Source organism: Pleuronectes platessa, chromosome 7 (genome assembly GCF_947347685.1).
Source record: "Pleuronectes platessa chromosome 7, fPlePla1.1, whole genome shotgun sequence".
NCBI classification, from domain to species: Eukaryota; Metazoa; Chordata; class Actinopteri; order Pleuronectiformes; family Pleuronectidae; genus Pleuronectes; species Pleuronectes platessa.
Window position 1 is genome coordinate 17095166 of NC_070632.1, and position 26155 is coordinate 17121320.

The 26155-nt window shown below is 44.4% G+C and overlaps 1 protein-coding gene across 1 annotated transcript in view; it reads left to right on the top strand.

The window, feature by feature from the left end:
- The window catches only part of reln (reelin), a 97472-nt gene that overhangs the window by 64412 nt on the left and 6905 nt on the right, over nucleotides 1-26155 (top strand). The window contains exons 12-61 of the mRNA XM_053427803.1: nucleotides 1202-1353; nucleotides 1535-1650; nucleotides 2066-2274; nucleotides 2675-2803; nucleotides 2887-2996; nucleotides 3339-3405; nucleotides 3665-3898; nucleotides 5008-5169; nucleotides 5730-5966; nucleotides 6264-6456; nucleotides 7210-7322; nucleotides 10037-10174; nucleotides 10349-10535; nucleotides 10790-10995; nucleotides 11131-11302; nucleotides 11564-11770; nucleotides 11863-12098; nucleotides 12269-12426; nucleotides 12515-12722; nucleotides 12839-12915; nucleotides 13367-13525; nucleotides 13633-13827; nucleotides 15261-15534; nucleotides 15635-15775; nucleotides 15855-16032; nucleotides 16136-16220; nucleotides 16343-16525; nucleotides 16704-16872; nucleotides 16995-17100; nucleotides 17224-17450; nucleotides 17563-17786; nucleotides 18009-18159; nucleotides 18297-18555; nucleotides 18698-18947; nucleotides 19084-19252; nucleotides 19472-19612; nucleotides 19893-20070; nucleotides 21309-21502; nucleotides 21599-21849; nucleotides 22196-22350; nucleotides 22442-22656; nucleotides 22863-23040; nucleotides 23164-23339; nucleotides 23669-23775; nucleotides 23868-24110; nucleotides 24215-24390; nucleotides 24488-24561; nucleotides 25253-25414; nucleotides 25496-25653; nucleotides 25827-26052. Of these exons, the coding sequence (XP_053283778.1) occupies nucleotides 1202-1353; nucleotides 1535-1650; nucleotides 2066-2274; nucleotides 2675-2803; nucleotides 2887-2996; nucleotides 3339-3405; nucleotides 3665-3898; nucleotides 5008-5169; nucleotides 5730-5966; nucleotides 6264-6456; nucleotides 7210-7322; nucleotides 10037-10174; nucleotides 10349-10535; nucleotides 10790-10995; nucleotides 11131-11302; nucleotides 11564-11770; nucleotides 11863-12098; nucleotides 12269-12426; nucleotides 12515-12722; nucleotides 12839-12915; nucleotides 13367-13525; nucleotides 13633-13827; nucleotides 15261-15534; nucleotides 15635-15775; nucleotides 15855-16032; nucleotides 16136-16220; nucleotides 16343-16525; nucleotides 16704-16872; nucleotides 16995-17100; nucleotides 17224-17450; nucleotides 17563-17786; nucleotides 18009-18159; nucleotides 18297-18555; nucleotides 18698-18947; nucleotides 19084-19252; nucleotides 19472-19612; nucleotides 19893-20070; nucleotides 21309-21502; nucleotides 21599-21849; nucleotides 22196-22350; nucleotides 22442-22656; nucleotides 22863-23040; nucleotides 23164-23339; nucleotides 23669-23775; nucleotides 23868-24110; nucleotides 24215-24390; nucleotides 24488-24561; nucleotides 25253-25414; nucleotides 25496-25653; nucleotides 25827-26052 (8715 nt within the window). The remainder of the gene's footprint in view (nucleotides 1-1201; nucleotides 1354-1534; nucleotides 1651-2065; nucleotides 2275-2674; nucleotides 2804-2886; nucleotides 2997-3338; nucleotides 3406-3664; nucleotides 3899-5007; nucleotides 5170-5729; nucleotides 5967-6263; nucleotides 6457-7209; nucleotides 7323-10036; nucleotides 10175-10348; nucleotides 10536-10789; nucleotides 10996-11130; nucleotides 11303-11563; nucleotides 11771-11862; nucleotides 12099-12268; nucleotides 12427-12514; nucleotides 12723-12838; nucleotides 12916-13366; nucleotides 13526-13632; nucleotides 13828-15260; nucleotides 15535-15634; nucleotides 15776-15854; nucleotides 16033-16135; nucleotides 16221-16342; nucleotides 16526-16703; nucleotides 16873-16994; nucleotides 17101-17223; nucleotides 17451-17562; nucleotides 17787-18008; nucleotides 18160-18296; nucleotides 18556-18697; nucleotides 18948-19083; nucleotides 19253-19471; nucleotides 19613-19892; nucleotides 20071-21308; nucleotides 21503-21598; nucleotides 21850-22195; nucleotides 22351-22441; nucleotides 22657-22862; nucleotides 23041-23163; nucleotides 23340-23668; nucleotides 23776-23867; nucleotides 24111-24214; nucleotides 24391-24487; nucleotides 24562-25252; nucleotides 25415-25495; nucleotides 25654-25826; nucleotides 26053-26155) is intronic.

The following is a 26155-nucleotide window of genomic DNA, read 5'->3' on the forward strand; positions in this document are numbered from 1 at the left end:
GGGACGCCCACACTGCCGGCTGATGTGCTTGGCATGGGGTCACACAAACAGTCTTTCATGGTGCATCACTCTGCTTTCAAATGTATCCGTGCTTCACCAGGTGCTTCATTGAGTTTGTGGTGTCACTCCCTATACACAGAATTATTTTCAATTATTTGATGCATGTGGTGTCTGAATCCTTTTATACCTGAAATAAAATACCACAGTTTTAGCCATTTAGCTTGAGGCATTTTGTCATGCCGACTGGAGTTTGAAGTAGCGACTATCTATCTGTAGGCTAACATTACATATGCTGCCAGAGCTATGTAGAGAGTGTGTTACCACCACAGCTAAATGTTAAGTACAAATGTGTGGTGATGTTTATGTTGCTTGTAAGCAGGACAACTCTCAGACACTGAAATGAGGCATCAAAATCAGCGTTGTGATTCAGTATGGTAGTGTTAAAGTTGATATTTTGCTTTGCTTCAAATTTACAAATAATGTTGTTTCCTTTTCTGTTTTTTGTCTGTATATAATATATGCACATTCAATTGAGAAAATCATCCGCTGACTGTGTAAACATTACCAATGAGTTACCTATAGGTTATGACGAGTAACACATCATCTACTTTGCTTTAGTAACTTTTTTTCTAATTATTAATGTTGTTGAAATCCTGTCTCTTTCCATTTTTTTTTTATTGTTTTATTCAGCAGGGATAGTGCACATTAATAAACATTGCTGTAAATGCACCAGAGTTAGCCAAGAGGCTGTTTTTGTCTGTTACAAAGTCACCCTCAAAACAGAATATGTAAATATAAGATTAAAATTACAAAGTCGCTGTGATCTTTTATAGGCATGACGAGCAAAAATAAAAACAGAAGAGAACAATAATTATAGCAAAAAGCACAATTCAGGACACCATTGTGTTATATATCAGTAATATTTTTAAACAGGCAACACAGGAGCACGTAATAGGTGACAGTTTTATTGCTGAGCGATGATGAAAATGTGCTGGTTTACAGTCAAGGACTTGACGTGTTCTTTTCTTCAAAGACTCTAAAAGTTTTAGCGTTGCTGGCGTTCAACCAGGTTGTTAAACAGTCAGTGATGTGACCGTAGACGACATGTGCATCATACACTCGAGGTAACACCCACCTCTAAAATAAATATATAGTATTTTCCTTACTGAACCTACCCGCCCTGTCTGTGTGTTTGATCCAGCTGGGACATAGAGGGAGCTGTTTATGGGACCCAGTGTGGAGAGATTGAGTCGGGCTCGGCCCTTGTGTTTGAGAAGGAGGGCCGGAGGCGGGTGTGCACCCCATACCTCGACACCACGTCTTATGGAAACCTCCGCTTCTACTTCACCATGGGTATGGAAAATCCCCCATTCCATCATTCTCTGTCATTTATTTGGGTCAAGAAAGAGTGAGGTTAACATGTAGTAATCCATCACTCACAGTAATGGTCTTATTCTGTATGGCAACCTCACTGGTATTTTTGTTGCACTTGTGAGTTACTTTGCATGAACTTATTAAGGTGTGTTGTGTATAGGTGGTGGCGAATGTGATCCAGGAGAGTCCCATGAGAATGATGTCATTCTGTTTGGGAGGTCTGAAGGCAGAAGGGAACGTGTGGTGCTCGACACGCTTCCATACTCTTCTTACAGGGTGAGACTTAAACAACATATTCACACATGAAAGAATGTCCCTCAAACATCCAGTGCCAGTTTATTTCTATGAAATCATTCAAATTATTTTGAATTTCTAATTTATCTATGTATCCATATGAGGCTTTATTTTGTAAACAGATTTTATTATAATGTATATTTCACTTAGAGCTGAAAATGTTACTACTCCGTGAGGATTTGCTGCTTTTCTTTTCTTTTCTTACATCATTAATTGTGTGTATAATGAATTATCTATATTGAAATGACTGTCACTTGGTTTTTAGAATTGAACTTTGGGGAATTGTGATGTTAACTAATTGCAATTTTTACTATCTTTTGACATGTCATCAATAAAAATGTTGTTCGATTGAGTAAATAAGCGATCGATTCCTTATATCGTTCATTTCTCTTCTCAGACTCCTGCGGAGGTATCGGTGGTGCTGCCCACTGAGCTACAAACACCAGTCACCCAGTTCTGCCTGGAGCAGCGATCACATGGGGGGGCCAACCGCCACGTCTGGGCCGTGGACTTCATGCAGCTGCTCCCTGTGCTGCCTGGCACGCAGACACATGTCGCTCAGTTCTCCATCAACCTCGGCTGTGGGTCGTACCAGCCGGCCAACAGGTGAGGCACACTGTAAAACTGGGTGTGCCAGTGCTTCTTCTGAAAATATGGCCTCCTATATAGTGAAAATCACAAAAATATGCTGCAACAAAGGAGATCTAGACACCTGAAGGTTCACACATGCATTTGGCGGTAAAAATGGTAAATGGTGCACACAAGAATGTGATAGGGAAAATTCTATAATGCTTCTGAGAATCAGTATCTTGCAAAAAATTGGCAAATTTGGCCTTAGTTTTTAGCAGCTGCAGCCATTGAAAGCAAAAGTTGCAGACGACAGATTGAAAGAGACAGATATCACTGTGGGGTCTCAGGAAAGATTTTCTGAGTTGAGTGATCTGTGAAAATCAAATTCTGTTTTTCAAATGTTGAGCTTAAAACCTCCTTTGTTCACTTTTATCAGCGTCAGCCTGGAGTTCTCCACCAACCACGGTCGCTCATGGTCCCTGCTTCACACTGAGTGTCTGCCAGAGCTCTGCGCTGGACCCCATCTACCTCACAGCACCATCTACTCCTCCGACAACTACAGCGGGTATGAATGGGAATGCACATCTATCGATCATTTTCTGATGATATTGTGTACATCTACCTGAACATACTGTCGCACTTCTGCAGATGGACAAGAATCTCTATCCCTCTGCCCAATGCTGCTCTGTCAGAGATGACACGGTTTCGCTGGAAGCAGTCCGGCACTGGAACGAGCAACATGTGGGCCATAGACAATGGTTAGAGCTAAACAGTTCACATGGTTCAAGTGTTTATATCGTGGTGGCTGAAGACTCAAGGTTTTATTGTCCAATGCAGTTAAACTGTGAAAGGCCTCGGACAGGCTCCAACTTGTAACTGTCAAACATATTATACAGTGAAACATTAGAATAAAAGAAAATTCCACAAACATGTCACCAAGGGTAAATGGAGTCAGGGTTGCTACACCTTTTCTTCTATTGATATCTTATCTCTATTTTACATCTTCTAAGATAATACACACATGTGTCCAGGGCCATCTAAGATTATTATAGCTCAACCATCCATCAAAAAATATTTATGACTCTTCATTTATTTTTCAGTGTATGTTGGTCCAGCCTGTCTACGTTTCTGCTCCGGGAGAGGACATTGTTCCCGCACAGGCTGCAAGTAAGGATCTGCTTTTTATTAAACCAAATAAAACCAGTAAGAGTCTGCTCATTATCCACCTAATGCCTCCAAGCACCAATCACCATTCAAAATTAATCAAATTGTATTATGCTTGTGATTTATTAATGGAATTTCATTATCTCTGTCTACTTTTTGTCATTATATTCGTCAATCTTTTTAATATCTTACCTGTCTTCCTCTCCTCTCCTCTCCTCTCCTCTCCTCTCCTCTCCTCTCCTCTCCTCTCCTCTCCTCCCAGATGTGACCCAGGCTTTAGCGGCCCAGCCTGTGAGCTTGCCTCCCAGACCTTCCCAGCCTTCCTGTCCGAGGGCTTCTCCAGTCCACGCCTCTCTTCCTACCACAGTTTCTCTTCCCTGCGCGGGGCCGAGGTCAGCTTCGGCTGTGGGGTGCTGGCCAGTGGCAAGGCTCTGGTCTTCAACAGGGACAGCAGGAGGCATTTGGTCACGGCTCCGTTAGACAGCTCCCAGGCCAGGTAATGGAAAAGCTGACAAATTACATATTTTTTTGAATCAATTAATTAGGGTTATCTTTTTTTGTCAATACAAAAATGAGCTTGTTTCATTAACATGAAGGCAAAAGATTGAAAGTAACCCATGTGTGTGCTCTTGTGCGAGTATGTTGTTACATACATGCACACAAGGAAAACATCTTTCCATCAGCAGATTACTTGTAAAATTGTGTCCTATCTTCAGTTGATATCCATTCTCCTGCTTCATCAATCCCCTCTTTCCCTCATACTCTCTTTTCCTCCCTGGTAGATGGATTATGATTATGGGGAGGGCTGCAGATGAGAGGAGAAATGAAAGCACGGGATAAATGTGAGAGAGAAAAAGAGAGCAGGAGAGATGAATTTGGCTACGGCATCTGTGCTGGATTGATTATGCCTGTTGCGGCTCTCAGTGTGCCACCTGATGGCCGTGTTTAATGCTATTTTCTTGGTTGATCGAGTGAACAGCTGCATGAAAGAGGAAACTGCAGCACTAAGGAAAGTGCAGCTCTGCCAAAGACAGAGAAAACTAGAAGGGGGAGAGTGACTGAAAGTGGAAATTATTATAAATATTACATTAGTGTTACAGTAGATTATAATATTATTGCCAAAACATGAATAAAAACATAAGAATTCCGAAGCTCACACTAAATCAGGACTATGTGCTGTTAACATGAGTACACAGATATGAACTCTGACTCTCATTCGCACTCTCTCTGTCTTATTCTTTCCTTTCCTCCACCTACTCTCATCTAATTTTGTCCTCATTCATTTAATCATCTCATCCATCATCCTGCCACTTTCCTCCCACCTCTTCGCTCTACTCTACTGTCTGTTTATCTACCCTTTTACCCCTCTCTCTCTCTCTCTCTCTCTCTCTCTCTCTCTCTCTCTCTCTCTCTCTCTCTCTACTCTCCTTCCTGAACACACTCTTACTCACCTTACTTTCTTCTCATTTGTCAACCTGCTCTTTCCTCTCTCTCTGTGTCATTACCATTTTTGCTCACTATGTACGTCTCTACCGCTGCTCCCCTTGTCATCCCAACCGACTCGTCCCGTCCTTGTTTTCATCTCCTCACTTTGCTTCTTTGCAGGTACCTGCAGTTCACTCTTCGGCTGGGCAGTCGCAGCACCCTGAGCTCATGTCCCGCTCCAGACCAGCCCGGAGAGGGCGTCCTGCTACATTACTCCTCAGACAACGGCATCACCTGGACACTGCTGCAGCACTACGCTTACCAAGGCTTCCATGAGCCAAGGTACCTGCCGTGTGTTATAGTGTGTGTGTGCACAGGCTGGTATGCGTATGATTCCATAGAGACACTAAGAGTCCATTAACACACATTTGCACTGCTAATGGTTTACTGAAGGTGTAAGCCACTGGGACCCATTGAGTCAGGTTAAGTCATATAAGTGAGTAATGAAGACAAAGTGGGCTGACTTCCAGATGCACAGCCCAGGTCTCAGAACTCTTCATCAGCCAACAGAGGAAGGCCAACGCTGGTCAGTGAGTCAGGGGCAAGTTCCAGGCACCAATTTAGTGAAAGGCACAAGAACAAGTTCTTACTATATAGGGTTAGGGCCTAGACCCCTCATGATGTCATCAAGTTTGAAAGGGGGTGTGTTCATAGTATAGGAAACCCTGCATCGCATTGTTATATCCAAGTCAAAGGCTGAGTCTACGCTCAGTCAGTGTGTTTGATTAATCCCAGATGAAATGTTCAGCATTATTGTTACTGCCAGCAATATACCCCCCATCTTTACATTTATATCAATGTGGCCATTGAAGGCCAGTTTACAATAATTTTGTCCCCATTAGGATTGTATCTGTTGAACTCCCGGCTGGTGCTCGTAAGTTCGGCGTGCAGTTTCGCTGGTGGCAGCCGTACCACTCGGGCCGCAGTCAGGATGTGTGGGCCCTGGATGAAATCAGCATGACCTCTGTGCTGTTCAACACCATAAGTCTGGACTTCAGCAACGTGCTTGACGTCACCCAGAGTCTGGGTTTCTATCTCGGCCACGTCCAACCCTACTGCCAGCATGACTGGACACTCAGGTAACTGGCCTCAATGCTCCGATAATATGGGTCAGTAGAGATAATATATGGATCAGCAGTTGGTAATGTGATTCAGATTAGCTTGTTTTTACTTTTAAGAATTGTGTCAACTGGGTTTGATTAAGTGCAGGGGTTTCCCCTACGTTCAGCGTGTAATAGTTTCCTGCAGAATCTTCAAAGTCCTGACGCTTCGGATTAAATTGTCTAATATTGTATTTTGTTATTTGTGAAACTTGCTGGCTTTGAGGTTATGTTTAACAATGTCTGACACATGATTTCCTCCCGGTCATCCTCCAGTTTCTCTGGTGAGCCCAGCCCTGGCTCCAGCATCCGTTATGTGGAAACGCAGTCGATGCAGATCGGGGCCTCTTACAGCCTGCAGTTCTCACTGGTCATGGGCTGTGGCCGCGAGCCCTCTCCCCACATTGACACACAGGTTCGCCTGGAGTTCTCTACGAATCACGGCCTCACCTGGCACCTGGTCAAAGAGGTAGGAGCATTGCACCTGTCCGCCCTGGCTCCTCATGAGAGGTGTTAACATCCAACCTCTTTTGTTTAAACAGCCCAACCCACACGTTTGTTTATAACTAGCAGACTTGTAGAAGAAGAGAGAGGAGGAAACTTCTCATTTATTCATGAACATGAATATTGATTAACCTATTACAGCTTCAGTAATAATGAGTAAATAATGACATCCCTTAAATGTGACACTTTGTTTCAGATGAGAAATCATTGCAGTTACTTTTTATCATCCTGCTATCAGCAAATACATGACAACACTTGAATCAGCAAGCCGATTATCTTCCCATGATTCCACAAGGACTTTCTGTGATCACAACTGGCTCATAAATATTCATAAGGCGCCAAGTATCTGCCAGGATTTTTAATTCCTTCGAAATTGAATGGGGCGTAATGAATCAGCGAGTTTTCTCTAATTCTCTCGTGCATGAAAATGCAGTCATCTGGCAAGTGCAGAATGTAACTCTCTGGATGTCCTGTCCTGTTAATCCTCGCTTGTCTTCCAGTGTTCAAGGTCAGAGATACTCTAATCCTGAATTAGCCTTTTATTTGCACATACTGAGGGGCTGATGACGCCTAATGACATTTAAAGATTATTGTGTTGTTTTTAAAGAAGCAAAATCCACAATAATAAATATAACTTGTTTATTTGATTTTGAGAAATGAACATTTAGAGAAGCATAAAAAGTGTACCATAATAAAACCTCTCATTGCCTTCACCTAGGCCTGTCTGCCCGGCATGACAAGCTGCGCTGAGTTTACAGCCCCGAGCGTCTACCACCCCTCAGAGTTCAAAGACTGGAGACGCATCACTCTGTCTCTGCCCCAAAAGACATGGTAAGTAATGCACGTCTGTACAAAAGACCCAGATGAAAACATGTTCTCTGATCTGAGTTTCATATTATTATTTGCAGTTAACGAGCACAATCACTCCGAGAAGCAGCAACAATCTGCTACAACAAACACTAGAATAGCAGGAGATATCAAACCCGGATCTGCCCTCTCATCCCGATCCGCACCAAAATGTATCAGGTTCCCCCCCGACCCATACCACATCCTTCCACCAAGCTTTGTGGAAATATGTCCAGTCCTTTTTCTGTAATGTCTCTAACTAACAGACAAAGAAGCTCCAACAGCCAGATTTAATATACCTTTTTTATATTAATATATTTGATAATTATGTCCAGATTTTTATTTTGATCTGCACTAAACTGCACACACATTCTTCTTTAATATCCATGAATTATCGCCTGAGAAAGAAAGCAGCAGATGACAGCAGCCTTTTCTCCAAAGCTGCTCCCAGTGATTGCACAACAGCTTCAGTGACACATCACACTGGGCTTTAAATAAATACTAACCAGGAAATTCCTACCTGCATTCCCATGAGGCAAAATGCTTAAATCTGCCCAGAGCATAGCCACAAAAAAAAAGCACTAAAACGTGGCTTGTGTGCCATTTGAATACATCTGGTATTTAGTGTAAAAGGCTTAGTTTCTGAGTAACTTCATTACTAAAATATTAGCCCTTTAAGGAAGGGCACAGTGGCGATGCACCGTTTGAGTATGGTGACATAGCCACAGCCATAAACACTCATGTTGTGGAGAGAGGAGTTTGAGTCCTGGTCTGATTTCACCCAGACCCACTTGGATAATCATATATGGAGTGAAAATGTTGTGTTAGTTTGTTTCACTACTCCTTACTAAGTGTAGATCGCTGTTGCAACAACTAACTGGAAAAATTCAGTCCTCCCACACAGGGGGTTCTGAGTCATGTGGGAGCTTCTTCCAGCTCTGGCTTCACATCTGTATTTGCCATACCAATGATTCTAGCTGTGTGAGCTGCTCCGATCTGACGGCCCTGGTTTACCTCTCAGCTGTTGATACACTGGTGCCCTGTTGATATTCTGCCTGTGCCACCACAAAGACTGTAATTAGTTTGTATCAGCCTAACAAGACTTTAATTATTCACTTTAAAGAGCAAGCAGGAGAGAAACAGTCTCTTTTTTATGGTAAGAAACATATCTACTGGTACATCTCAGAATCACATATAAATCAACTCAAATAATAACATAAACCTTCCCCACACTGAGCACCGTGACCTCCACCTCCATCTCATTCTACTCCCTTGCTCCTACAGTAAATATAGGTGGTCAAATCTCCTGCTGTGTGGGATTAGAGGTCACCGGGTCATGGCAGTAAATGGTAGTAAAACAGCCATGGTTGTAACTCTATATGATCAGGAGGTGGTCTGAGTAGATATGGGTTACCGGATCAGCAGCAACGCAAAACGTGCCTGCTACATAACCCCCCGATATACCTGACTATCTACGCTGCTAACTCCATTCGTCATTACTGTACATGCAACAAACAGTAAGGTCACATGCACAAACATGTACACACACGCACACAAAAGCACAACCTACATTTAACAGATGATGTGATTATTAAGCCCTCTCTCTCATATACAATTTACACAGCTGCAGATTCTAGATTCTCACTTAAAAAAATACGCACACACACACACAAACACACAAACAGTAAATTCCACATAAGATAAGGTTAATCTTTATTTGCTGTACAATTCAATCAACAACTATCCCTGGTAGAGAAATAGATTAGTGACATAGTGTTATTGTCAGTATACTAGATATTGCTGCCATTTGATTTGTAATGTATTTTTTTTATATATATTTTATCTATCCATTATCTATGCGGCTTAGCCCCTCGAGGGTCACAGGGTGACCTGGAACCAATAACAGCTCACAATGGGCGAGAGGCAGGATAAACCCTGGTCATCGGTGAACGGATCAGGTCCAGTCTACATCCAGGACATGGTTAAACGTTACACCCCAGTCTGTTCACTCCTCTCTGCTTCGGCCAATCGGCTCGTTGCTCCCTCACTGCGAGCTAAACACTCATCAAAATCAAGACAGTTTGTTGTCCTGGCTCCTAAATGGTGGAAAGAGCTCCCCATCGACATCCGGACATCAGAAAGTTGACACATCTTCCGCCGCAAACTAAAAACATACCTCTTCCGACTATACCTTGAATAAATAAAATAAAAAAATACTTAAATTTTTTAAAACTAACAATTTAGTAGCACTTAAATGGCACTTACTTATAGCACTTTGTAGTTTCGCTTTATTTTTGAAGAAATTGTACTTTCTTGATTCCTGTTGTTCTGGGTTTGTACCCTCAGGGTTAAATGCACTTATTGTAAGTCGATTTGGATAAGGCTTCAGCTAAATGAAATGTAATGTAATGTAATTTAATGTAATGTAATGTATCACAGGGCCAACATACATAAGACGGAAGACCATTCACACTCACATTCACACCTCCAGTCAGTTTAGAATCTCCTATCAACCTAACCCGAAATCTGCATGTCCCTGGAATGTTGGAGGAAGCTGGAAAACCCACACCGACATGGAGAGAACATGCAAACTCCCTTTTCAACTTGATGATGTTTTGAATATTTGTTATTTACAGTATTTATGTTTTTTTATATAACTGACCAGCCAATTACAGTAGTCCACGTGTGTTTGTGTTTAGGTCCAGTGCCACACGGTTCCGTTGGATCCAGAACTACTATGGAGAGCAGGATGAGTGGGCCCTGGACGACATCTACATCGGTCAGCAGTGTCCTAACATGTGTCACGGACACGGCTGGTGTGACCATGGACACTGCAGGTCAGCCTCCACACACAAACACACACAGTCACACACACACAATAAAACTTCCTGAGGTTTTGTTTTATATACTTTTTTTTATCACACTCAACATGGAGGCCCATAAATATGTTCAGCTACGACATTAAATCATAGATGAAAGATAAGAAATTCAGCCTCCATCTTCTCCCGTAGGTGCGACGATGGCTTCACAGGAACGGACTGCCAGCCCGTTACCTCCCTGTCCTCCAGTGTGCTCTCTGACTTTGAGTCCCAGGATGCAATGCTGGCCACTTGGCAAGAGGTGATCGGTGGAGAGGTGGTGACCCCCGACATGGGCTGTGGTGTGGTCTCATCTGGATCATCTCTGTACTTCAGCAAGGTACAGCTAGAAAATCCCCCCCCCAAAAAATTGCTTTTTCTTTCCCTTTGCATTTTGGTTATTTAATAATGTAGTTGTTCAATACTTTGTATCTATAGTTACTCATACTATATTGATACCATGCATTGGTTACTGAAAAGTGGCTGTGATATATAAGTACTACAGGGACTCTCCACAAATAACCTGTACAGTATTTCCTGCATGTCATAGGTATTATGTGCTACTTGATAAATGAACATGCGTGTTGTTGTCAGGCTGGGCTGAGGCAGCTGGTGAGCTGGGACCTGGACACAGAATGGGCGGAGTTCGTACAGTTCTACCTGCGGGTGGGTGGAGACTGGGCCGAGTGTAACCAGGCCGACAGCAGAGAAGAAGGAGTGTTGCTGCAGTACAGCAACGACGGAGGAATCAGCTGGGGTCTCATCGCTGAGATGTACTTCACTGACTTCACCAAACCCCGGTGAGAGACCTGTGGCTGAAGAAAGGGAAAACTCATATTTCACCTTTTCACAAAGATAACAAAGAAACATTGTTTAATAGATGCGTTCATGATTGTACATTTTCAAAGAGAACCTGTCTCCCCTGCCACCCTCAGCTTTGTCCACTATGAGCTTCCTTTGGTTTCGAAGACGCCCTCCACCAGGTTTCGTTGGTGGCAGCCTCTTCACTCTGGGGAGGGCTACGACCAGTGGGCAATTGATGACGTCATAATTTTGTCAGAGAGGGAGAAACACATCATCCCCATGGCCAATCCTACTCTACCGCAGGTCAGGAATCAGTTTGAGGAGTTATTTTCTGTTACTCCTTTTAATTTGTGCTCAGACCTTGTGCTGCAGCCTCTGCTTCATCTTGAGATATTGCTTGTTTTGCTGTAATGCAAAGTGTTTGCCAAACTGAGATAGAGCTGGTATAAAATATTTTTGCAGAAGTGCATCCATTAATCTTTTGAGAAATATTTTCCACTGCAGACACTGATACCTGTTATCACAAAGCCCTCTGCTAAACTCGCCTGCCTTCTGTCTCTGTAGAACTTTTACGAGAAGCCGGCGTTCGACTACCCTCTGAACCAGATGAGTGTGTGGCTGATGCTCGGTAATGAAGGCATGGAGAGGGAAAGCAACAACAGCTTCTGTGCCCCCACGCCCTCTGCCATGGTGTTTGGGCGCTCTGATGGGGATAGGGTAGCTGTCACGAGAGACCTGGTCTTGCGATCTGGCTACACCCTTCAATTTAAGGTACCCACTTAGAATGTGTAAACACTACAAATGGACGGGCAATTTTAAAGGTGCCATTTTGAGAATTGTCTGTGCACTGTGTCCCCTACCAGTTGAACATTGGCTGTGAGTCAGAGTTCAGTGCATCTGCCCCGGTCCTGCTGCAGTATTCCCATGATGCCGGTCGCACCTGGGCCCTGATGAGGGAGGGCTGCTACCCAGGAACCCCGGGGGTAGGGTTGTGTGAGGGCAGTGGTCGTGAGCTCAGAGAGCCCACTGTCTACAACACCGGAGATTATGAACAGTGGACCAGGGTCACTGTGGTAATACCACGCAATGTTGCAGCCAGGTAGCTATGGTAACAAGCATGCAGTTGCTATGTTGAATAAGAGTTTTTGGAAAATGTCTAATTGAACTACATACTAGTTGCTGAATAGCTTCTACTAACCATTTCTACCACCAGTTTAAATGCCTTCTGTATCCTTCCTGTTACTGAATCCCTTTCCTCTCATTTCCCAGCAAAACCAGGTTCCGTTGGTTCCAGGAGAGCAGCATGTACAGAGATGCTCCAGCTTTTGCTCTGGATGGGGTCTACATCTCTGAGCCCTGTCCAAACCACTGTGGGGGACATGGAGACTGCATATCTGGAGTCTGCTTCTGTGATATGGGATTCACAGGTTCGGTGCCAGATAGATTATCTTTCATAGTAGTTATATTTTTGACATAACTTTGTTTTATCACACGATTCCCTTTTTTTCCCCACAGTGGAGCAGGACAGCTGCGTACCATCTGTAGCCAGTCCCCCGGAACTGACCGAAGGCTTTGAGGGGAAGCTGAGTCCTCTGTGGCAGAGCCTGAGTGGAGGACAGATAGGAGGAGGCTGTGGTATCATTGGTGAAGGGAAGGCCCTTTACTTCAGTAGCCCTGGGAGGAGAGAAGCACACACAGTAACTCTAGACACTACCAACACAAGGTGCGTGAAATTCACGACTACAAACCTCTCATGATCATCATCCAGACAACCCAGTTAAATTGCGGCTCATTAGTTTGAAGTTGAAATTTAAATTTGACTTTTCTGTTTACATACAGGTTGGTCCAATTCTACATCCGCATCGGCAGCAAAAGTTTGGGGCCCACTTGCACCAGGCCACGCTCCCGCAATGAAGGTAATGATCTGTCGTGCATTAGAGCATTGAGGCACTCTACTGCATTCATGTGGCTGATCCTTAACAGCGCAGTCTGTGGAGAGCAGCTCCACATCTTTTCTGGCTTGGTTCCATCTGTTCCTGATCCATCCTGATTCTTGCAGCAAAGCTTGTGTCGCTACAGATCGAATCCTTATCGTTAGTGTTTTTCTTTGCAATGAAGACTCAGAGACTAGTGTTGTCTGTTGTGTTCATCAGTTAGCACATTGTGGATCTCTAGCCTGGAGCAGGCTTGAAGGCTCAATCTGAATCGGTTTCATTAGCGGCAGCAAAACCTGCTAAACTCTTAAACAGCTTGTCTGTGATAATCAAAGCTTTTGGATTTATAATTTTTTTTTTGTATTTCCAGCTAAATCTATTCTATATCCATGAAAGAGTTGTCCCCACAGTGTGATCCACTCTCCTCTTCCAGGAATCCTTGTGCAGTTTTCTACAAACAACGGTGTGCAGTGGCAGTTCCTGAGGGAGCTCGACTTCAGCTCCTTCCTAGAGCCTCAGGTGGTCACCATCGAGCTGCCACCTGCAGCTAAAACCTCCTACACAGTATTTCGGTGGTGGCAGCCACAGCAAGGTAAGTGCACGATTGAACACCACAGGAGAGCACTTTCCTGTTTTTATTCCTGTACATATTATTGATGTTACAGCTTTTATTAACTTTCTTCCTCTCCCTTCTCGTAGGGAAACACTCTGCCCAGTGGGCGCTGGACGACGTTTTTATCGGTATGAACGACAGCTCAAGAACAGGTTTCCAAGACAAGTTTGACGGCACAACCCCACTGAGGCACAACTGGTACCGTGTCCAGGGTGGAGAGGTGACGGTGGACTGTTTGTCTCTGGACACAGCACTTACCTTCAACTCTGAGGCCATCGACAGTGAGTCATTATAACGCATTATTGTTCACAGGCGCATGCACTCCCTCACTTGGAGACAAGGGCTTATGACTATAGGGTTGTCAGTTTCAACTCCCACACTGGCGAGGAAATTGTCTGCTCAGAAAGTGAGGGAGTAACTCAACACACCCTTAACAATCAGTGTCAAGTGGCACCTGAGTAGTACACTTAACTTCAGTGAAGCTGCTGCATTTGTAAGGAGCAGCTGAGTATTGTGTGTTGAAGTGAATAAATGCAAAGTGGGATGTTACTGCAGCTGGACAGCAGGATGAAAACAAAGGTAGAACATAAATATACACATATGTGTTTAGACACTACAACCACAGACACAGACTGTGATTTCACTCAGTCGTGCTCAAAGAAACCACAGAAGCGGCTGTGCAGAGACATCACAGTCTTACACACACAACCGGCTGAAATTGAATCACCCATTTACTGCAGCGCAGAGGGTCCTGCATTATGAATGAGGAGCAGACCTGATTGAACATCCTGCCTGTTATTTATGCCTGCACCAAGCTGGGCGCCGATTTACTTGCACAAATATTACATTACAACCAGGCTCATTCATTAAGCGAGCAAAGCAAGAGCGATTTGGCAACACATCGATAAACAAAGAGCTCCCGTGTGAATAAAGCATGTGGATGGCTGTTCCTGTATTCGCTGAATCATACACACATTTCACACATAACGCAATGGTAACCATGACATTCAAGGTTGCATTGACTTTAGGAAAGACTTTATTTCACGTGTCACTGATGTGGACATTTTATCAAATAAAGTCCTAAAGTAACTGTATTTTTTATGCACATAAAATGTATTAATTTATGTGGTAACCAGGGGAGAGCTCTAGCAGCTGAAACATGTTGTTTTATAAAGATGACTCTTTTTAATGTATGTTGAGTAAAAAAACGTTAAATCTATAGTTGACGAGTCTCCACTTCCTTCCACTATAAAGAAATGAATCCAAAATATTCCAGAAACGAACACTGCCATCTTGCACCTATGACATCATTTGGAGCCAGAGTTTGGGCAGTAGCAGTCAGGGGACGGAGCCTTGGTAGTGAGGCCCCCCCGATACATGAGCCGGACAAATCATGAATCAATCTGTCAATCATCCTAAACCGTGTTTTTATAGCATCAAATAAGAAATTAAACTTATCAGAAAAATTAGCATTGAATTTAAACCAGTGGGATAAGAACTACCTTCAATGACAGAAAACATTCTATTATTTTTTAACTTGGTCCATGTCCCATCAGCTAACATGGAAGAGGCAGGAGTTTTTGACCCATACATGCAGCCAGCCACCAGGTGGTGATCAAGACGCTTTGGCTTCACTTTGGAAGAGCTGTCACGTCATTGATCCATTATGGTAAATACTTACATATATAACGTTGCTGTTATGCTGTGTCTGCAGAGAAGCCGAGGTACGCAGAGAGCTGGGACTTTGAGGTGTCCGGCTCGTCATTCCTGCAGTTTGAGCTGAGTATGGGATGCAGCAAGTCCACTTCCTTCTCCCACGGCGTGCGGCTGGAGTATTCCTCAGACTGCGGCCGTCACTGGTCTCTCCTTACTCCAGAGTGTGTGCCCCCAGCTATTGGGTGTGCCGGTTATACCCAGAGTTCCATCTATACCTCGACCCAGTACAAACACTGGAGGAGGATCACCGTCTATCTGCCCAGTGCTGCTAAGTATGTGTTCTATAAATACAAAGTTGTGGACAGCTTTTTCTTAAAGTGCACAAACTGCTGAACCGACTCTTTGTTATAACTTCCTGCTGAATCTCCTCAGCTCCCCTAGAACCCGGTTCCGTTGGATCCAGACCCACTTCACCCCAGGAGCAGAGGGATGGGCTCTAGATAACGTGCTACTTGCCCCTGGCTGTCCCTGGATGTGCTCTGGACATGGTCTATGTGACAATGGACGTTGTGTGTAAGTATAACATTTTGACGTTTCTTTTTTTTGTAGGTAAATGTTACGTACCCTTACCTTTTCTCTCTTTCTCACACAGGTGTGACAAGGGTTATGGAGGCGCACACTGTGTGCCTTTAGCTCCTCTGCCATCTGTGCTGAGAGAGGACTTTAATGAGAACCTGCAGCAGGAGACCTGGCCCGAGGTGTACGGAGCAGAGAGGGGAACTCTGAGCGGAGAGCCTCTTAAATCTGGCACTGCCCTCATCTTCAAAGGGGTAAGAGGTCTTACTTATCATGCAGACGGCATCAAGAGCAATACAAATTCTGTTAAAAAAACATAGACACTTCTCTAATGCTGTAATCCATGTTTGTTTGCAGGATGGTCTGCGAATGTTAGTGTCACGGGATCTGGACTGCTCCAACACTCTCTACATTCAGTTCTCCTTCAAATTCATCACTAAAGGTACCACTTTCTTATATTTGTATTTGTGTAGCTATATTTCTGTGTGATTGATTAAAATGTGTATATACGTGTTTATTTCTCAAAAATTGGTGTAACAGTTCATCTTGTGGGCTTTTCTTTAGGTGTCCCAGAGCGCTCCCACTCAGTGCTGCTGCAGTACTCGGTGAACGGAGGGATCAGCTGGCTGCTGCTGGATGAGTTCTACTTCCCAGCCTCCACTGACACGCTCTTCCTTCACCTGCCTCTGCCAGCCAGTGCTCAGACCAACGCCACCCGCTTCAGACTCTGGCAGCCGTACAACAGCGGTGAGCGGACACACTATTTGAAAGCAGTGTAAAACTCTCCTGACTGTTTTCCTCTTATGTCCTTCTCCTTACATCTCTCTTCCCCTTAATGCGTGGTCACATTTGCATGTTCTCACACACGGCCATCTTAAGGACAAATTTCCTCAGTCAGTGTTTAATAATTTCTTCAACCTTTCAGGTAAGAAGGAGGAGGTGTGGGTGATAGATGATCTAATCATTGATGGCAGCTCCTTAAACAACCCACCAGTGGTGATAGACAGCTTTGATGAAGGCCCCAATGAGTCCAACTGGCTGTTCTTCCCCGGGGGAAACACTGGCCTCTACTGCCCCTATCAGAAGACTGGCCTGTAAGAAAAAAACAGCAATTACCTTCTTAATGACGACAACGGAGGTTTCGTGATTTGCATGTTTTGTTTTTGCATCAACTCAAATGATAATAAAACTGGATTTGTGTGTGTGTCTGCTGCAGGGAGCAGGATGAGTCAGCCATGGTGTTTGTCTCCAGCGAGCTTGGAGAGCACTCTATTACCACCAGGGACATTGATGTAAATGAGAACACCATCATCCAGTTTGAGGTGAACAAACACAGCCTCGATGATGTCTTCTCCTAAGCAGCAGTGAAAATAATGATTAATTTAGGATGCTAATCATGGTTCATCATCTTTTTTAATGTGGTTTGTATATTAATGTTTCTCCAGATTAATGTGGGCTGCACATCTGAGAGCTCCTCTGCCCACCCAGTGCGTCTTGAGTTCTCACGGGACTTTGGTGCCACGTGGCATCTTTTGGTGCCTCTTTGTGCTGGAGGGGCACACCCCTCATCACTGTGCTCCACAGAGCTCCACCCTGCAAGCATCTACTTCCCTGGCACAACTCAGGGCTGGAGGAGGGAGGTCATTCACTTTGGCAAGCTTCGCCTCTGTGGGTAAGGACGTGATACCTACAGCTGATGAGCAAAAGATAACAAGGGAAATCTGTTCAGGAAACACTTTCAATTGCTTCTAATATCATCTAATAGCATTTTCACCTCCATACAGGTCTGTGAGGTTCCGTTGGTTCCAGGGCTTCTTCTCAACAGGCTCTTCTCCTCCAACATGGGCACTGGACAACATCTACATAGGCCCACAGTGTCAGGACATGTGCAATGGCCACGGCGCTTGTATTGGTGGCTCCCACTGTGCGTGTGACCCTGGCTATTCTGGACCAGACTGTTCCGTACCTGACACTCCCAACCCTGACTTCCTCAAGGAGGACTTTGAAGGTACACTAACATGCAGGTGCTCACCTGGTACACACACATGGACGATCCATTTCAGGTCAGATCCCTCGAGCCACTAGTGGCCTGTGACACATGTGGACACATTATTTTCCCTGTATGAACATGAACTTTCCCCTATATACAATAAATGCTGAATTTATGATTGTGTGTTTTCTGTTTTGTTGCTTTCCTTGTGTGTGTTTGTGTACAAACGTGTGCCTCTAGGCGGAGCTGTGAATGTTGAGCGTTTCAAACAACTCAGCGGTGGTAAACCATCCAGGAAATGTGGCATCATGTCGAGTGGGAACCACCTGTTCTTCAGCGAGGACGGCCTGCGGATGTTGGTGTCTAATGACATGGACCTGTCAAATGCCAGGTAGGGCAACTGTCATACCAACAGGAAAACAGAAATGTATTACCAGCTAGACAGCAAAATACCAATACATTTCTCTGTTGTTGTTGAATTTACAGTTTTCAGTCGTCATCTCATGCTTTAATGTCCTCACTCTGTAGGTTTGTTCAGTTCTTCCTGCGTCTCGGCTGTGGAAAGGCGGCTCCAGACCCTCGCTCTCAGCCTGTCTTGCTGCAATTCTCTGTGGACGGAGGTCTCACCTGGGGACTCCTCCAGGAGTTTCTCTTCAGCAACAGCAGTAATCAGGCTCGCTTGGTGGCTCTGGAGATCCCCCTGCGGGCCCGCACATCATCCACTCGTCTCCGCTGGTGGCAGCCCTCTGAGAACGGACACTTTTACAGTCCATGGGTTATTGACCAGGTACGTTTGAACATCTGTCCAATCACAAAGCTTTTAATCATGGCTGCAACGCATTCCATGATTGCTTTAGATTGTTTCATTGCTCTGTCAAATCCAATGTCCATTCCCTGCATCAACTATGCATTCATCTTTGATTCCACAGGTGGTGGTAGGTGGCAGTGCTAGTGGCTGGGGACCTCTGGAAGATGACTTCTCCTCGATCGATGGCCGCTCGTGGCTCCTTCACCCTGGAGGAACCCGGATGCCTGTCTGTGGCTCTGATGGACCTGCTTTTGCATTTATAGAAAAGTCCAACACTCGCTATGCTGTGACCACTGACATCAGTTTGGGTCAAGACGCCTTCATCCAGTTTGAGTTTTCTGCTTCTTGCTCTGTCACCAACTCCTGCTACTGTAAGTAAAGAGAAATGTTGCATGTACATACAAAATTTAATAGCCATTTACTAATTTAATAATATTATTATATTGATTTTATTATTTGTTTGCAGATTCATGATGCTCAAATTGTATTTGTCTTCTCTCTATGCAGCTGTGGAGTTGGAGTATTCTCTGGATCTGGGTCTGACCTGGCAGCCTGTGGTCCGAGACTGTCTGCCCACGAGCCCTGACTGCTCCTCCTACACGCTGCAGAGGCTGCTGGTGTCAGACACGTTCAACAAGTGGGGACGCATCACCCTGCCGATCCCTTCATATGTCAGGTCAGCACTGTGCTCCACTGTACTCAAACACAGGAACAAACTTGTGCCACTTACAATCTGATACTAGAGTATGTTCCAAAAAAAAAAAGTAAGACCTGTTTCAGCTGCTTCTATGCAAACACAGGGCTACAATATTGTGTTGATACAAATCCTTAAGTGCAACATCAGGGTTTAACCTCATCTTTGTCACGTATTTGGGACATAAATATATTTCTGTAGGTCTCCAGCCACCAGGTTCCGTTGGTTCCAGCAGGCTCCATTTGACAAGCAGCAGACGTGGGCTCTGGATAACCTCTACATTGGAGACGGCTGCCCGGACATGTGCTCTGGACACGGCCGCTGCCAACAGAGCTCCTGTGTGTAAGTAACAGCAGCTGCTAGCAATGAGCAGGGAGGTGTTAATGAGAACTTGAAAGTTTGGGGAGAAAACAGCCACAATTCTATTGAAGTTCATATAATTTATGTGCAGACAGTTTTTATTGCATTTTATTGTTTGTACTTGAGGTTTTTATTCAATCACATAAAGCTATTTATGTTTTTATCGCAACATTAAATCCAATAAATGAGCAGATTAATCACAACCAGACGGACACTTTATCTTTGAATATGATTATTTGCATCTGACTCATCCGTCCTCCAGGTGTGACCCAGAGTGGGGCGGAGAGTACTGTGACGAGCCCGTGGTTCCTCTGCCGTCCCAGCTGAAGGACAGCTTCAGCCGAACTCCTTCACTCAGCCACTGGCACATTCTCACTGGTGGGAAGCTCAGCACGGTGTGTGGAGCCGTTGCCTCCGGTGCTGCCCTGCACTTCAGTGGCGTAAGTATACATCTGTGTCTGATTTTATTCCTTCTTTTATTCCTTCTTTCTGTTTAAAAAAATTATTTATTATGAAACTAACACATCCAGGGTGTCGTGAAGCATAAATCGCTTTAAATGGCATGTTCTAGCTGTCATATTCTAAAATACAGTTTATAAAAATCCCCTGAAGCATGTTATATATGCTCTGGTTTGTACAGATTAAAAGGCTCAATCCACATTTCCTTCATACTTTCTCCTCTTTAAATCTCTTGTCATTTTATTGTCAGGGTCAGGATAACTGTATGTGAGCACCTTACACTCATGCTTAGTAGAGAGTAAAACAAATAATTCTTGAAGGAGAAGAACACTCAGTAGACTACACACCTCCTTCAAGGACCATCGGTCCCCGTATGAAACCACATTAAAATTCACTCGATTTTTACTTGGATCTGCACCAATTGCACACACTCATAAATATGAGTCCCCTGAATATGACTGATTTTAATCAATATCCATGTATTATTCCCTGAGAAATTGGTAAAAATATTTTAAATTGTCCTACTTAGTGAAAAAAAAAATCCTGGATCTGCCTCCTGATCAAAATCTGCACCAAATTGTAATGGCTCTTTCCCTGATGCATTGCCATATCAGATCTCTCCAAGTTTTGTGGTAATATTTCCTGTAGTTTTGCACATTACTGACAAATATCAGACAGACGCACCCACCCTGACAAAAATATAACCTCCTTGGCTTAGTGATTAGTGCGGTAAGAGCACTGACCTGTGCTGATTTACTGGGGCAAATAGATAATAAAGAGATTGTTAGACAAGCCAGACATCTAACAACTTCTAAAAGCTGTGGCTATATGTATTGATCCGTTGAAGAAAACACCACTAAGTAAGTAGATGTCAGCCTTTATGTGCAGCTTAGCCTCTCAGGCATTGGCTCTAGGGCAGTATTGCAAATGGACACGATTGACAGGCTGATGCTGATATGGAAAGACACCGTCAGAGAAGCCCCTTAAGACTGAAGGTCACTTGTGAAATCCCTTCAAGATAAATTCCTGGAGTGTTTGAAGTTGAAACTCAAGTCAGTTTTATTCAGGAAATGTTCTGATCATGCTTGAGACTTTTGGGTTTGCATTTAAATGGATGATGAATGGTGAAATAAAGAAAGAGACTAGAGACCAGAGGACAGGCTTCCATCCATCTCAAGCATCCATCATTAACAGCTTCTCTTCATGTGTCTGTTCACAGAGTTGCAGCCGTCAGCTGGCGACAGTGGACCTGAACCTGACCAACGCTGAGTTCATTCAGTTCTACTTCATGTATGGCTGCATGATCCCACCTAGCAACCGTAACCATGGTGTACTCCTGGAGTACAGTTTGAATGGGGGAATCAACTGGCACCTACTGACAGAGATCTTCTACGATCTGTACACCAAGCCTGGGTGAGTGGTTCTTTTTCACCTGCCACACATTGAAATAACTACCTGTGTACAAGGGAGTGAAAAATTAAAATCTGTCACTTTCTGATCCGTGTTCAGGTTTGTGAATGTGCTGCTGCCCCCTGCTGCCCGGCAGGAAGGCGTGCGTGTGCGCTGGTGGCAGCCACAGCACGAGGGAGCCGACCACAGTGACTGGGCTCTGGATAACGTCCTCATCGCCGGCTCAGACCCGCGTGCACAGATCTCTGACACATTCGGAGGGGTGGCACTGCCCAACCATGAGAGAGCTCCGGCTGATGAGACCTCAGGGAAGATCGGTGAACTGAGCGAGCAGGAGGAGACGCTCATCGGTATTTAAATCAAGTCTTGAATCTCAGTCTACTGAGCGCCTCATTACCTCTAGTTTGATAACCTGCGTACCTGCACGCCAACGCCCAACAGTCCCCTTATGAAACCACATTTAAAATCAATCACGTGAAAAAGAAATTCCTTGATCTGCCCCCTGATCCGGATCTTCATCAAAACTTTATTAGTTCTTCCTTGGCCCATGTCGCATCTGTTGTTTTTGGGTAATTTTGCAGGGGTGAAATTATAACTCTCTTAGCGGAGGCAACAACATAACATAATTTCTTATTGCTTTAATGCTCAACATAACTTCTTAGCTCTATAAGTTTCTAATCGTTGTTTCTCTCTCAGTGAGTGATCACTGGCTGTTCTCAGAGGACTGCGTAGTGCAGCGGTTCTGCAGCTCTCCTGACGGGGTGATGGTGTGTGGGAATGCTGATGGACGGGAGGTGTACGCGGTCACACATGATATTGTTCCTGACAAGGGCTGGGTCATGCAGTTCAAGGTAATTAATGAGCCCTGAAGTGACAAAGGCAATATCTGCATTTTGTGTTGTGTGATATACTTTCATTCATAACATGTGTCGTGTGATTTAGATCGCAGTAGGCTGCAGCGCGCCAGAGCGTCTTACAGACCGGCAAATTCATGTCCAGTACTCAGTTGATTTCGGAGTGACCTGGAAATACCTAATGGCCCAGTGCCTGCCTGCCGACCCCCGCTGTGGAGGTCAGGTCTCACAGCCGTCAGTCTTCTTCCCTGCTGAAGGATGGAAGAGAGCTGTCTATCCCTTGCCTGACAGCCTTGCTGACACGTGAGTCATTCTACCTCAGATCTGCCTCATAAGCACACAAAACACTGAGTCCTCTTTCATATTTAATGGTACTACCGTGGCATGCTTGTCCTAAATTATTGATCGAACAAATTAGAGTCGTCATGTAAATTATTAAAACCACTGTCGTATAAATCTTGAAAATGGTATGTATGTTGTTCAACTAACTTATCCTGTCTGTTTCTCAGTGCGGTGCGGTTCCGGTTTTACCAGCAGCACTCAGACATTCAGTGGGGTGTGGAGAACTTTTACATCGGCCCAGCATGCCACAGCCACTGTGGGGGTCACGGGGACTGTCTGGATAAGCGCTGCCTCTGCGACCCAGGCTTCACCGGACCAAACTGCTACGCCAGCACTGCTCTTAAGGTAGTGGTTTTTAATCGGTCTTACATTGTCTTGTTAAAAACAGACGAGAAGAGAGTTTAACGATGAGAATATACCTGTTTTGAGTTGATCCCTGTTTCAGATTCTGTGTCTTTTCCCCTCTAGGCGTCTCTAAAGGAGCGTTTTGACTGGGAAGGGGCAGCAGGACCCCAGTGGCAGGTACTGGAAGGCGGTCGGCCCTGCACAGACTGTGGTGTGCTGGTAGAAGGGACTGCCCTGTACTTTGGAGGAGCTGATGCCAGACAGGCTGTCACTGCGGATTTGGACCTTCGTGGAGCCAAGTCAGTACACAACTTCAGATGTTTTCACCTATCTTTAAATGAGACTAATTATATAATAATACATATATTCAGGTTCAGGTTTTGATTTGGGAAATTAAAGGTTTACATGCTCAAATGTTCAGAAAACAAAACTGTTTCCTGGAACTTTCCATTACTGCAGCACATCTTAAGTATAGCTCCTGTCTTTTAAAGGCCACCTCGTTTGCTCTGATTGGCCTTTTTAATTTCCATTACAAACATAATAAAACTCATATAAAAACATAGACAAAAGAGAAATATATGTCTGGCTTAAAACTTCAGGTAAATTAAAAACTGTGTTTTGTGGACAGGTTTGTGGAGTACTGGGCCAGGATTGGCAGTGAAGATAACATGACCATGTGCCATCGTCCAACGTGTCGTAAAGAGGGAGTGTTGCTGGATTACTCCACTGACGGAGGTAACGCCAACAAGAACAACACATATTACATTGTGTGTTGATCCATTTTTCCTGTCTGTTTCTTTTTCATACTGTCCACATTGTTTCCTCAGGTGTGTCCTGGACGCTGCTGCATGAGATGGACTATCTGAAGTACGTGTCAGTGAGGCGAGACTATATTGTCCTTCCAGAGGGAGCTCTGACCAATGCTACTCGCCTCCGCTGGTGGCAGCCATTCACCATTTCATCTGGCCTGGCCAGCCCCAGCCTGGAGAGAGCCCAGTGGGCTATTGATAATATCTTGGTGGGGGGGTCAGACATCAACCCCTCCACCCTGCTAGACACTTTTGATGACGGTGAGTTTGTATGTGCTGAAATAATCAGAGCCGAACTACTAAATCAGTCTTCAGGAAATTAATTGGACTCTTCCTCCTCTTCTGGTTTTGTTGTCTTTCATCAGAGGGAGTGTCTCATGAGGAAAGCTGGAGTTTCTACCCGAACGCTGTACGCACAGCTGGCTTTTGTGGAAACCCCTCATTTCACTTGTACTGGCCAAACAAGAATCAGGACAGGACGCATAACATCCTGGCCACTCGTGAGCTCATAGTGCAGCCTGGATATATTTTACAATTCAAGGTATGGTACTGCCAGAGAGCCACATGGCCTAATTGACAGCTGTGATTTGTCCTGTACACTGTGGCTTCGGGTCTTAACACTTTTCCTCCTGTTGCAGATTGTTGTTGGGTGTGAGGCAGACACCTGTGAGGACCATCACTCTGTCCTGCTGCAGTACAGAAAGGACGCAAGGTAAGAAAAACCAGAGGAGAAGAAAAGAACACTCGCTCACAATAATAAACCAGCAGAGAGTTACCAGACTCTGCAGGTTCTCTTGTCTTTATCTTGTGTTGGACGTTCACTCACCCTGCTACAGTGTTGTTTAGGGGACAGTTGTTTTCAAGAAAACAGAGTTTTAACCCAACATACACTACCTGTCCTGTACCAAACAATAAAAGTAAGCAAATAGTAACTGACTCATTGAACATCCTGTTACAAAGTATATATACTGTATACTCTGTTTTAACTGTGTACACTCTGTTCACATTGTATATATATTATATCTTTCTCCCTGCCTTCATGTTATATGTTTATTTATTTATTAAGTATCTCTCTCTAACTTCTATAATCCAGCAAATTCCCAATAGTGGGACTAATTCAGGCTAATCTTATTTTTCTTCTTACATCTCAGCTCAGCTCAGCGTATCTTATCCGCTTAGTTTACCTTCACTTAACTTTCCACTACTTACAAGTGGCAAAAAATTGATTATTGCAGATTTAAGGGGAATGTTCCACCAAGTTATAAAACATATTTACAACATATTGTGATGTGTCTTTGTTTATCTTCCATACCTATTTCTACACAACTTTAAGAATATTCACATTTCAACTGGTGGATTTTGTTCATAGGAAGCATTTTACATGGACTCTTCTTTCCCCTCAGGTCGGATTCGTGGCAGTTGGTACAGTCGGAGTGCCTCCCCTCATCAGTCAACAACGTGGGCTGCTCTCCCTTCCAGTTCCACGAGTCCACCATATACAGTCCGGTCAACAGCTCAGCATGGACAAGAGTCACTGTCCAGCTGCCAGACCACGTCTCCTCAGGGTAAAATTCTAACTTTACACATATATCCAGAGCAATGATCATCGGTTTTTACAGTTTTTATGATTTGTTGTATTTTTCCAGGGCGACCCAGTTCCGCTGGATTCAAAAGGAGGGGACAGGAGAGCGGCAGAGCTGGGGAGTGGACCATGTTTACATCGGAGAGGCCTGCCCCGGGCTCTGCAGTGGCCACGGCTACTGTACAAGTGGAGTGGTCTGCATCTGTGATGAGGGATACCATGGTGGGCCACAAACACCTTATTACATTCAAACAACTTTATCTTTTCAACTTTTAAACAAAGATTTTTTCATCAACACTCAAAGTATTAGACAGCTCTACTATTGAGCTCCGTTATCCAGCACTTTCACCTTGATAATCCGGATTTTCCCCCTCCTGCATCCTCTCCCCGATCAGGCGATGACTGCTCCCTCTCCAGCAGTGACCTACCCAACTCCATCAAGGACAACTTTGAGTCGGGCAGTGTGTCTCAGGAGAGCTGGCAGCTGATCCAGGGTGGTGGAGTCGGCAGCGGCTGCGGACAGCTGTCACCGCACGCCCACGGAGACTCACTGTACTTCAATGGCTGTAAGATGAGGCAGGCAGTTACTAAACCACTAGACCTCACAAGAGCCAGGTACAGGTACTACCAAAACATAGTGCACACAAACATGCACCTACATAGAACTTACAGCTGTGCCAAATTACCTGTAGTGTCATTGTCTGTATTAACAACCTATAATGCT